General features: G+C 50.9%; 1 protein-coding gene across 3 annotated transcripts in view; it reads right to left on the bottom strand.

The window, feature by feature from the left end:
- Positions 1 to 869: 869 nt before the first annotated feature.
- TPM3 (tropomyosin 3) overlaps positions 870 to 11,935 on the bottom strand; it is a 12,218-nt gene continuing 1,152 nt past the window's right edge. The window contains exons 3-10 of one of the 3 annotated variants that reach the window (XM_009705894.1): positions 11,694 to 11,764; positions 10,244 to 10,319; positions 9,700 to 9,762; positions 9,468 to 9,537; positions 7,611 to 7,689; positions 5,633 to 5,696; positions 1,936 to 2,058; positions 1,047 to 1,335 (exon numbers count right to left, since the gene is read on the bottom strand). In XM_009705894.1, the coding sequence (XP_009704196.1) occupies positions 1,981 to 2,058; positions 5,633 to 5,696; positions 7,611 to 7,689; positions 9,468 to 9,537; positions 9,700 to 9,762; positions 10,244 to 10,319; positions 11,694 to 11,764 (501 nt within the window). In that variant the 3' untranslated portion in view covers positions 1,047 to 1,335; positions 1,936 to 1,980. Of the gene's footprint in view, positions 1,336 to 1,935; positions 2,059 to 5,632; positions 5,697 to 7,610; positions 7,690 to 9,467; positions 9,538 to 9,699; positions 9,763 to 10,243; positions 10,320 to 10,816; positions 10,893 to 11,693; positions 11,765 to 11,935 lie in introns of those variants that run through there. The other 2 variants (XM_009705896.1, XM_009705895.1) reach the window with 2 other exon arrangements.

The raw sequence follows: 11,935 nt of genomic DNA, 5'->3' as shown, positions 1-11,935 counted from the left end.
ACTTTTGCGCTCTGGCCCCGGGAAGCAGCAGGCAAGCCTGGCCTTACCCCACGCCCAGTGTCCTTCCTGAGGGACAGGCACAGGCCCCGGTCCTCAGACGCCCCCTCCTCCCCCCACAGGCCCCGACAGAGCAGCTCGCACGCAATAAAGCTCTGCAGCCAGACAGCAGCGTGGAGGGATTGGTTTTTATTTCAAAAGACAGTAAGACAATTTTTCAATTTAGTATCAAAACACTTGATAGGGTTCTTTTGTCCAGATTGGCCCCTAAAACTGCTACAACCAAGCAGCATGCTCAAACCACAAGCCACATACCGCGAGCCTGACACACCTCCACACTCACACCTCACAATAACTACACGTCAGCAATACACAGCAAGATGGCTTGTACCTTATTAAGACACTAAGAGCACTCCTGGCCAGGAGGGAAGGCCTCAGTTCCCTCCCTCAGGGTAGGCAAAAAAACTTCAAGAAAACAAGGCTGTTGTACTTAAGCTGTTAAGTGTAACCCAGCAATGAGCGATAAAGCTTGGTGCATCAGCACTTAGTGAAGGCAAATTCAACCCCTGTGTAGCAATGGGTTAGAGGGGCCATGGCTACCAGGAGAGGAAGTGATCAACAGTGAGGGGGAAGGGAAGGGAAACAACCCCTGTGAAGGTTCAATTGTTCAGATAATAGGCTTGGCTTTAAAAAAAGTCTCCTTTCACCCAAGTTGCTTCTGCACAACAGAGAGAGTTACCTTAAAGCTGAGCAATTGAACTCCTCTTTTGGCAAACAGCTCCTAGAAAGCAAATTTTCCCCAACAGGCTTCCATCCCTAGCCCAGCTACTCTGATTCAGTGGCCCACAGCCAGAACCATCACACCCTGTTTCCTCCCCTGCCAAAGCAGGGTGGCCCAGAGCTGATTTAACAGAAGGTTAATACCGAATTTTAAAGCCAAGAGCTTTGAAGTGTAGCTCACCAGCCTCACGAGTTATTTGGAATGTTTACAATGGTTGCTACAAAAAAAGGTAGTTACAAAATGTATACATCTCAAACATGCTCCTCAAACATTATTGCATTGTTTATTTCCCTTAATAATGCTGTTTGAAGCTCTGCCCAACCTGATGGCCTTTAACCCTGAGGCGAAGGAGAAGATTTGTGTTTGGTCAAGTTGGCAACAGAAAGTAAACTCTGGTCCCCAAGGGTTAGAGGCCAGCAGTGGCTGGGCTGGCCCCTCCAGGTATCGTGTGGCAGAGGCAGTGGCAGGGATCCATTACATCTCATTCAGGTCTAGCAGGGTCTGGTCCAGCATTCTTTGCGTGCAGAGATGCTCCTCTTTGGTGGATTTCAGTTTATCTGGCAGGAAGCAAGGGTCAAGAGTTACAAGTCAGCTTCAGACAACCGAGAAACCTTCGCCAAAGAAAGCTTGCGCTAGCCCCTTCCCAGCACACTGCCACAGCAAGTCCTCAGACCGGGGGTGCCTGGCTGGGTGCAGCTAGAAGCTCTGAAGTTACCTGGCTCGTTTGTAGCCCTTGCCTCTCGCATTGCCGGTGCTCCCGTTCGGCACGGTCACGATGTACTTTTAGCCAGTGCTCTAGGCAGTGTTTTGCATGCAGGTGCCTCCGACTGTAGCTAGCTTTCCCCAGGGCTTTCAACACTTCCAGACAGCAGACCCCCGTGGCCCAGCAAGGCACCCAAGAGCAGCATTGAGGTAAAACACTTAGAAATCACCCCCCGGAATCACAGCTGGTTGTGCCCCCCTTCCCCCCAGCACAGGACAGAGAGGCCAAGCTGGTCACCGAGACCGTGACTACCTAGCAGCAGGGAGCAGACAACCATGCCTCAAGGACAGCAGGGAAGAGGCTGTTTTCAGTGAAGGGCAGGCAGAGAGCAAGTAGGAGCAAGGGTGCTGCAACGCTGCCCGAGACTACAGGCAGCTGCACAGTCGATTCTCACATGTTCCTTAAGCCAGGAGGAGAGCTCAGATCAGCAACTAGCACTCTAGGTAGGCTTTACTCCAAAGGTGAGCCCACCCTTATCACTGAAGAGATCCACACGCTGGGACACTGGACAGACAGGCTGTAGAAAGATGTCCTTTAGGTACAGGCAGTTTCTCAAAGCTGCTCCCCAACCTCCCCAGGGTCCGAAACTGTGCACAGAGCGAGAAGCAGCCTTCCTAGAGCACTAGCAACTGCAGTGTTTAAAGACTCCCTGCAGGCACTCAAGACACAGCTTCATGCTGTGGACTTTGGGACTTGCTGTCAAGATGTCCATGAGCTTTCCCAACCCATTCTGGGGCTCTGCCGCCGCACTGGGGCCAGGCCCCAGGAATGACTGCTTCCCCCAAACCTTCTAGGTTAGGACTCAACTACATAGCAAAGTACTACAGGTGTGCAGTGTCTTACAGACCACAGGGTCGGTCATTTATTGTTAGAAGCCATCATTCCATGCAGCAGGAAATCCTACAGTCATTCAGCTAACAGTAAATTAAGTTGTAGCACTTCACAGGCATCTTCTAGCAGACATAAGCCTAACTTCACCCCACCCCTCTCTTGGTGGGTGCAGCCATTCTGGTTCCATGGAGGACCCAGGCAGGACCCCCTGGACAAGTGAACAAGACTGCTCAAAAACCAGCCAAGTCTGAGGGTTACTTCACCAAGAATAGAGGTGACCTTTATAAAAAAACCCACTCAAATAAATTAGAGGATAAATTCAAGTGCCCCATTAAATAGCAGCAGTTGCATAAAATTTGCAAGTCTGCCAGTCTTAAGAATGATCAGATTTCACTGTGGTCCACAGCACTGGTGGTCGCAATAAGCTTGTTTAATGGTATTAGTGGGCCCCCTTCTCAGTCACACAGATCATGCAGCGTTAACTTCAGCTCATTAGAGAGCAGGCGGTTTTTCTCAAGCTGGCTGTACAGGTGCTCTGCAGCGGCAACAGGATTAGGGGAAACAAGAGGAAGAGAGAAAAAGAGAGAAAGGGAAGGTTAGTAGAGTACCAAGATGAGCACATCAAATAAGCTGTCTCCATTACATGTGCCTCTGAGGATCAAGTCTAGACTATTACACAGGTAAAGCTGTGGAGAACAAAGGTTTGTCTTACTTGTGTTTCAGCTCAGGAAGATCACAGAGGAAACCAAGTGTGGACAGAAATGGAAGTGCTGCCAAGGGTTTGCAAAAAGGCAAAGAAAGGAAGAGGAGAACACCAGAAGAGGAGCCTGCAGGCTCGACTGGGCTGTACCCAGGTAAGGAGAGAGACTTGTGATGCGCTTTAAGCCTGTGGAGCACTTTGCAGAAAGAAGTAGTCCTACCACAGCCGAACCAGAAGCACCTTCCAGAGTGAGCCACACCACAGCAGTGAGATCGATGGGGTTTTAACAGTAGGACAGGGACACCAGAAGAACGGAGAATGACAGCATCTCACTGACCTGGGGGACATGCCTTTGTGCCATGCTAACAACCCACCACACCTAGACAAGGACTGAAGGCAGTATCTGCTTTGGGCACAGAACAGAGGAAGTTCTGGAGCAGTCTCCTATTTTACACCTGCCCCAGAACAACTAAATGAGCGGGGCACAAACTGCCATTGCATCTGACAGCCTTCACCTCCCACCTAGTCCCTGTCCTTACAGCCTCGCAGGGCTCTAGTGGCCACACTTATCCCCAAGGCTGGTACCAAGCAGATATGCTCATCAGCAACTCCACGGAAAGGGAGAACCAGTCTGATCCTCTCCCAGGACTGAGATGGCCACTGTCCTGCCATGCAGCCTGTCAGCCACAACCAGCCACTGCAGAGAACCAATTCAGCATCTGTCTCTGCCCATCTACACAGACAGGGTCCTCCCAACCTGTCAACTCCAATTCCTGCACTTGAGGGAATTCCAGGCAGTGAAAAATCCTTAAATGACAGCTTCCAGCCTGGCAGAACTAATCATCACAAACTGTAGTGATAAACACAGTGTGCTGCCTCTGCCTGATGAGCAAGCCTAAAGCACAACAATTCTTCCTGGTGTTAGTCTTCTTCTCAAATCCTTGTACTACAATGTCCCCAGGAACCTTGGGCACCCTCTGAAGGGGATCTACACCATTCCTCATTGCTTTCAACCTAGGAATATTTTGCTCTTGGACAAGACCTGGCCAGGTAAGACTCAGGACACTGAGTCAAGCAGTTCACATGGAGCAGACAAAACAGGTCTCCCTCTCCAGAGCAACTCAGCCCAGTCCCTCCAGCATGACAGCTACACACAAAGGGGAAAGCTCAGCTTCACCCAGCTACCCTCAGCTCCTGCTCTAGCTGCACCTCACTCCGCAGGACAGAGAGTAGTAATGCTGATTGATTGTCCCTTCTTTAAAGCCACTGGGGGACCAAGCAACAGCCAGAGAAGCCAACAATTTCTGTCCAACTGCAACCTAACTAGAGGTTGAGGAAAGCTGTGGTGTAGGTACGGTCCATTCTGCCCTACACGGGAGCCTGCCTTGCACATCAGCCACTACTGCTGCTAGGGACTTGCTCTCTGGCCTCTATGCTGGCTCTGAGCAGGTAGGCTGGGCACCCTGATGCCAGTCCCCAGACGCAGGTGATCAGGGCTGGTCCTGGGTTTCCAGAGTGGTAGAGGATGGGAGTGAACTGCAGTCAGAAGTACCAGGAACTGTAGGCTGGTGCAACAGCTTGCAGCCTGCAAGCAAGCATTACTGCTTGTAGATAAGGACCTGACGATCTACCCAGATGAGAGAACAGGCTGACTGAAGTGATTAGCATGACCCTTCCTAGACCTCAGGAACAGCTCCTCAACATGGAATGCTTGCCCAGGTCTCCTGGGGCTAGCTCCAGTGTTCGGCCTGCTCCCTTCTCCACCCAGCCCACAGGGCAGCCTTACCAGCCATCCTTGCAACCTAGGGAGCTCCAGGACCTGCATCTCCTGGTCAGCTAATCTGCATTTGCAGCACTCCTGAGTCAACAGCCCAGCTCACAGTAACCAGCCTGCACAAGCCTAGCAATCCAGTCAGACCAGAAGCCTCTCAAAACCCCCCAGGGCAGAAGTTGCATCACCCACCCATCCATCCACCTACCACCCAGCGTGGAGTTCCATCAGGACAAGCAGGGAAAGGGCTTGCCACAGCCCAGCCTTCGATAACATCACTTGCAACACGACTGTGCAACGGCAGAGCCACCAGGTCCACACAGTGCGAGTCAGTAATAAACTCACAGCTCTCCCATGAGGGCAGAGGCCATTTCACACGGGCAGGGTGCCACCTCCCACCTGGTAAGAGCTGGCAACTGAACACTAGGCTGGAAGCCTCCACACACACTGACACTTGTGACAGAAGCCCTGCCTCTCCCTCAGGATCTAGACTCCCTACTCCAGCTGCAGGTTTGGTTTCTGAGGAGTTACAGGTTCTTGCTTCGTGCTTGCAGGGCACAGTTATTGCCCCATACCCCAGGAGACTCAGACCACCATCTGCTAGATCTTTCCAAGCTATTACCCTTTGAAATTCCTTGTGGGAATGCTCCCTCCTTCCCCACCCAGACCCGGCAGAGAGCAGATAGCCCTGACACAGAAGACAGGGTGAGAACAGGCTGGGGCAGCTCAGCATGTCTGGACTATCCTTACTGCTAGTGCCATTTGTGTGGTGAACGGAGTGACACAAACCTGAGGAAACCACGGGAGGTGTCCCATTTCATCAAAACTCTGTTCATGAAGGGCTCTTCGGGCACTGTGGCAGATGAACCAATCCAGAAAGGAAAAAAGTATTTGACAAGCCACCATGAGGCAGCACATACAGTTACGAGAAGCTGATCAGTGTTTGTGATACCAGGGCAACTAGCAATCCACTCAGACCAGTGGTGACGCACGTCAAGTGTTGCAGCCAGCTGCAGTGCTCCGTGTAAAGCTCCATGCCACAGTCCCAGGAGGATCCTGTCACTCTCAGCCCCTGCACAGAGAGGGCAGGACTCTGCAAAACACAGATTCCCTGGCTCGGATGCCCACAGCCCTACTGCAGTGCATTCTCATTCCTGAAGCAAGGGGCCACACATCATCCCCCTGAGACACAGGCAGCACCTCACACCCAACCAGTCCTGTCCAACTGGAAACCAGCCAGAGCTCACTCGATATTTATTAGTTTTCACACCCTGCCAGTGACCTAGTGACTATCAGGTGTGGTGATTTCCCATTGCAAGCCAGCATTTGGCAACAGATGCTGACGAACACTACAGAGCAGGCAGGCGTCAGGAGTGTCTTCAGCCAGGCTGAAGCAGGCACAGCTCAAGGACTCCCTGCTACAAACCCCAGCCTCCTGTGTGACCCTACAAGAGCATGTTGTGCACCAAGGCACCCTCTGCAGAGCTGCAGTTCACATCCGTGAGCCAGTAAGACACCCAAAGGGAAAAATCCAGCGTGTTAATGAAGTCTGTGTATTCCACCAAGAGTGATGAGGGTTACACTGGTTTGAAGGCAACATTGAAACAGTTACTCTAAAGCAGCAAGTGCTCACTAGTAACCCATTTCTCAAAAGCACCAGCCGTTCCATTCAATTTATACAAGAATTGTTTTCCTTAAGAAAAGTGACATCATGCTCAAGCAAGAGGCAAGAGAAATACAAAAGGAGCTTTATGGCTCTACACAAGATATGCAGATGAGAACAACATACTCCCAGCTACACCCAGACATTGAAAGGGCAGCCCCTCAGAGCACAGCACTGTCTGGCACATCGGGTCAAACAGAGAGCGCTTTGTTTAGGAGCAAGTGCAGCATAACTGGGGGGCTGCTGCTGCTGTCAAGCTTCAGCATCTTTACAGCACTCATTCCCAGGGATGCCCTGTGCACAGTAACTGGAAAAAGGTACTGGAATTCAGAGTGAGATGACGAGAGCGTGAATGCAGGGTGCAGATGCAGAACAAGCCACCAAGCAGAGAGGCAAATCCAAAGTGGAGTTTGGAATCACAAGAATTATCTGTGTGAGATAGAAGGAGACACTAATTTTAAGAGAAGCTTAAGTGTTTGTGCACAGCAAACTTTGCTTAGGGAGCTTTCGGACACTAGCGTTAAGGCTCTTCCTCCGCCGTGCAAGTACCTGACCTCTCCTTGGTTAGTGGTAAGGACTGTGTAGAGCAGCTGTTAGCAGAACCCACTGCAAATCTGAACAAAAAGCCAAGTAGCAAAGTTGCAGAAACATATGAGTTCAGCTACTTCCACAGATCAGTTCATGATCCAGTCCCATCTCAAGCCTGTTATGGCAATTCCTAAGGAATCCACTCAAGCGCTATCCACAGCCTCTTCCAGGAGGAATCCCAAGACCATGGCACAGCGGCTCCAGCAGGCAACTAAGCCATGTTACCTTAGGAAGCCTTTCCCAGTGGGACTGGGAATTGCACTTACAGAGTTCAAGTCAGAACCCTTTCAGGCCAGCACAGCACTTAGTGTTACACATGCAGATCACAAGGACCTAGAGTTAGAGTACAGCATGCTGCAGGGAAGCCTCCACAATCCTCGAGGCAGAGATCTGTAGAAGTAACCTAGACAACAGTGCCATTGATTCTCCAACTATGAAAAATCACAGCAAACCAAGCAAGCTCTGGCGGTCTAGCCTGCTGAAGCAAGAGGCAAACACCAGCCAGCTCATATTTACATGGAAGTCATGTCATTCAGGGCGTGGTCCAGTTCCTCACTAATTGCTTTGTACTTCAGTTTCTGGGCATAGAGCTCATCTAGAAGAGGTTTAGGAGGAGAACAAAAGGGAAATAATGAGGGAAGGCAGAGGAGTTCTTCCAACACCCTGGGGCAGGAAAAGCGGTATGGGATTCATGAACAGAAGAAAATGAAGTTAGATGTGGAGCCATCACAACAATGAACAGGAGGGTTCCAACAGCCTGAGGACAGTCTGACCAGCAAGTGCCTTCCAGGATTAGAAGCCAGCTCTGAGGGGGGCAGAGTCGAGAACTCAAACCACATCAGCTTGCGAAAACAAGCTGCCCAGCTAGGTCAGCAAGAACCACTGACAGGAGCAGCAGCAGGGAAGGGCAACTCCATCCACTTAGGGAGAAGCCCGCTACACCTAAGGAAGGCACAGATCGATTGTGGTGCTTTGTTCTCACCTTCTGTGTCAATAGAAAGAGCAGCGTGGGAGAAGTCAGTCACGTAAGAGTCCTGGGCATCAGAGGGAATTCCCATTCTGTAGTACACAGCTAGACAGGGTGAGCCGAACAGACAGGCCACCCCTGTGTTCTCCATCACATAATGGAGCAGACAGGCAGATCACCCACCTTCAGGGAAGGAGGCAGTCCTGAAACTTGTACTGATGCACTCCTTGAGCACTGCGCAGAGCTGGCACAGACTTCACCCAGCTCTGGCTGCCTAGGCTACAGTACAGCTAGTAATGTTGTTAACGGCTTCAGAGCCCAGAGAACTTTGTCAGTTGTCATAAACTAGGTCACTTCAGCAGCAGGGCTGGAGACCAGAGCCAACTCTCAATCATGGATTGGAGGAGTTTTTGCAGTTCCAAATAAAAGCTTGTCCTGGATCATGAGGTGGCTCCGATTGCTGCTTGGCTGCAGTTCTGGAACAGCTCAGCTGACACCATTGCTATTTCTAGATTAAAAAAAACCTCCTGAGTGACTCCAGACAGTAAGATGTGGCTTTGAATCTCCAAGACCTGGCACTAAAAGACCAGAAAGGTTCATGCTGTGGTGAAGGCAGGAGGCCTGCAAGAGATTTGCTTTACCACAGAACCACTCCAGCCACAGCTATCCACAGAAGAATCTGGCCACAGCCCCAGATTTAAAGGGAGGCAGTTGGAACCTTCTCCTTCCACAGCTTGGGGAAAGGTGGGATTCTGCAACAGCCGGCCTCAGGAGTGCTCCTGAAGTACTGTGAAACCAGGAACGGGAGGAGGAAAGGAACCCATCCTTGGCACAGGCTGACCACCACACTGCATGGATGAATCTTCTGGTGATTTAATCTTGGAACCAGGACTGACACTGGAGAGTCCGAGTCTTCACGGGGGCTGTTTCAAGACTCACTGACTACTGTGGTTGACTTGCAGGCACACTGCAGCAGCCAGCCATGCGCATGAGATTCTGCATACAAGTATGTTATTGTAACCAACTCCTACTGAGTTCAGGCATTTTTCTCCTATGCTAATCCTTAAATTGGATTAAGCTGGAGCATTGGAATCCAGTTACATTCCTGAGGACATCACAACCAAGATACACCAGCTGTGCTGTCACTATCAGTCAGACAAGGCAAGGTGTTTGGATGAAGAGCATGAGACCTGCCACAGCACAGCCAGGGAACTGTTTTCAGAGTAGATACACAGGTTACGACTTGAGCCCAGATGCACCAAGCCTCACTTTGGAGGTTGGGTTAGGTCATGCTCCAAGTACTGAGGAGCAGAGCAGTGTCTCCACTCCCCAGCTATCTGGGAGACAGCCTTCCTCAGCTCCCCACTCCTCACCACATTCTTTGGCTTCCCATCCCCAGAATGTACCTTCCAAATCATCAATGGTCTTCTCCAGCTTGGCTACAGACCGTTCAGCAAATTCAGCACGGGTCTCTGCCTGCCAGACAGAAGAGAGCCAGTTAGTACAACAGCTTTAGGATACAGCAAAGGAGTAGAGAGGCACCAGCCTGAAGGCATGAAGTCTCCCACCCTCCACATCTCTCCCCAGTCAAGCTGAGGACAGCTCACCCAGCTGGGCCATCCCAACACGGTCACTCACCTCTTTGAGTTTATCAGTCAGGATCTTGATCTCTTCTTCGTATTTATCCTCTTTTTGAGAGTACTATGGAAAGAGGAGAGGAGTCAGCAATCAGCAGCCCCAGGTACCTCCCACTCCAGAGAGCCCACAGCTACAGAGGGAGACTTGAACTCCTCACTGCAGTGCACATATCCACAGAAGCTTCCAGCTGGGAGTTGTTCACATTCCTACCCTAGTCCAACACAACTGGGTCAGGCAGCAAATCCCACATCATGCACGCAACAAACTTGGGTGCAGAAAAATTCTCATCCCAGCAGCATAAACATCTTGCTGATAGAGTCTGCCCCAAGGCAGGGAAGGGCAGCCAGACTTCCCACACTCCCAGCTTCTACAGTCAACATTAGCCCTGCACTGAAATCCGTTAGCTCTCCCAGGAGAGCAAGCGCAGCTCTCCTTCCTTGCTTAAGGCTGCAGTTGTGTCATTTCCATCCCAGTGGGTGCTCTGCTGTCACACACCCTCGTAGCAAAACAGAAATTTTTCTGGCCCTTGGACAAGCAGCCCTACCTTCTCAGCCTGAGCCTCAAGAGACTTGAGATTGTTGGTGACATTCTTCAGCTCTTCTTCCAGCTCGGAACATTTACTGTGGGGTTTTGTAAAGAAAGGAGGGAGAAAAAGGAAAAGAAGAAGTGGGAGGGAAAGACAGGAGAGACAAGAAGTGAATCCATGTGCAGGGAAGACCAGGAAGTTCTTCAGGAGACAGTCTACGATCAGACTGGATGGGATCCTGCTTTGAGGCACTTGTGCGGAAAGCAAGTTCCCTTCCTGCCTCCAAGTTCATATGGTAAGTATTCTGCCAGCACATGCGCAGGGCACTGAGCTGAGCAGCTGAGATGTGGACACAGATTTCTGGCAGATCTGGAGTCTTCAAGTGGAAACTGTATGTTTAGTTTGCTGTAAGGAGGGAAGCTGTTCTGACGGACAGATGGATAGCCACCACCACTCAGACAGGAATATTTATGGGCAGAGAGGACAGAGCACTCCAGGAGAGAGAAAGACGCAGTTAAGCTGAGGGAAGGAGCGTGGCAAGAAGACCACAAGAGTTCTGGTTTAATGGTTCGAGAAGGGAAAGGTTAGTACCTTTTCTTCGGCAACAGACAGACACTTCAAGTTCTGGTCCATCACTCTGATCTGCTCCTGCAGCTCCCGGCAACGACTGTTAGTGACGGTCACACGATGGCACAAGCCAGGTGGGGGCAAGGGTCAAAAGGAGCACCAATAACACAATACCGCAGAGCCAAAAAGGGGGTAGGGGAAAAACACAAAAAAGTCATGGTCATGACATGCATGTCTGGGCAGGAAGCACAGTACTACTGCTGCGTACACACCAACTTTGTTAGACAAGGCCCAGAGTACAGAGAGGCCCTGACCATCTCCTCAAGGATCAGCTAAAGCATCCAGACACGTGAAAAGAGCCCAAACGCCACAATTTGTGTGTCTGCTCTGAGCAGAGGAAGTCCAGCTTGCTGCCTAGCAGTGCAGGAGTATGTAGTGGTTACTGCAAATATTTTAAGAGGCCAGAGACCAACCTCAGCCATTGTTCTGCCCTTTGACATCCCGCATGCCACTTCAGCTCTCAGCCCAGGAGGCCTCTGCCGCTTTAGGACAAGTGCTGTGCACTCACGTGCCCCGTAGCAACGTGTAAGGATCTCGTGACCATATGTACAAAGCAGTGCTGGTGCATAGCAAATGGAGAAAGATTCTCCGGCCTCGCTAACTAGGGAGTCCCTCCATGCAAAGGGGCAGAACAACTCCACAACGAGGCAAATCACATCATTGCAAGCTTCACATCCTCAGTGGACCTAATCCTGTTCCGAGCAGGAAAGCGCTTCTAACTCTTTAATCTGAGGATCTAAGCCCACCCTGTGCTTCAGGCCTTGTGTAACAAGGTTAGAAATGCTATGTTAGTTCCCATGCAAAGGTAGACGTGCCAGTTGCATGCAAGCAGATTACTCACGACTCTGCAAGCTCAGCTCTCTCTTCAGTACGCTCCAGATCTCCTTCTATGATCACCAGTTTCCGAGCAACCTGGAAGGGAGAACTGGAGTTAAGAGGGAGGAAGGAAGATGATTTTGTACTTGTAGGCTGTGCAAGGCAGTAAAGTGAACGCCTGCAGGAGTAACTGGAGCTGCCAGAGTCTTTTGGCTAAGGGGAACACTGATGTAGCTCTGCTGAGAGCCAGCCTCTCCCCCCCTCAGG

This window comes from Cariama cristata, unplaced genomic scaffold, assembly GCF_000690535.1.
Source record: "Cariama cristata isolate BGI_N322 unplaced genomic scaffold, ASM69053v1 scaffold38638, whole genome shotgun sequence".
In the NCBI taxonomy this organism is placed as follows: Eukaryota; Metazoa; Chordata; class Aves; order Cariamiformes; family Cariamidae; genus Cariama; species Cariama cristata.
Note: the sequence above shows the minus strand (reverse complement) of the source record. Positions and strands in the feature narration are given on the sequence as shown.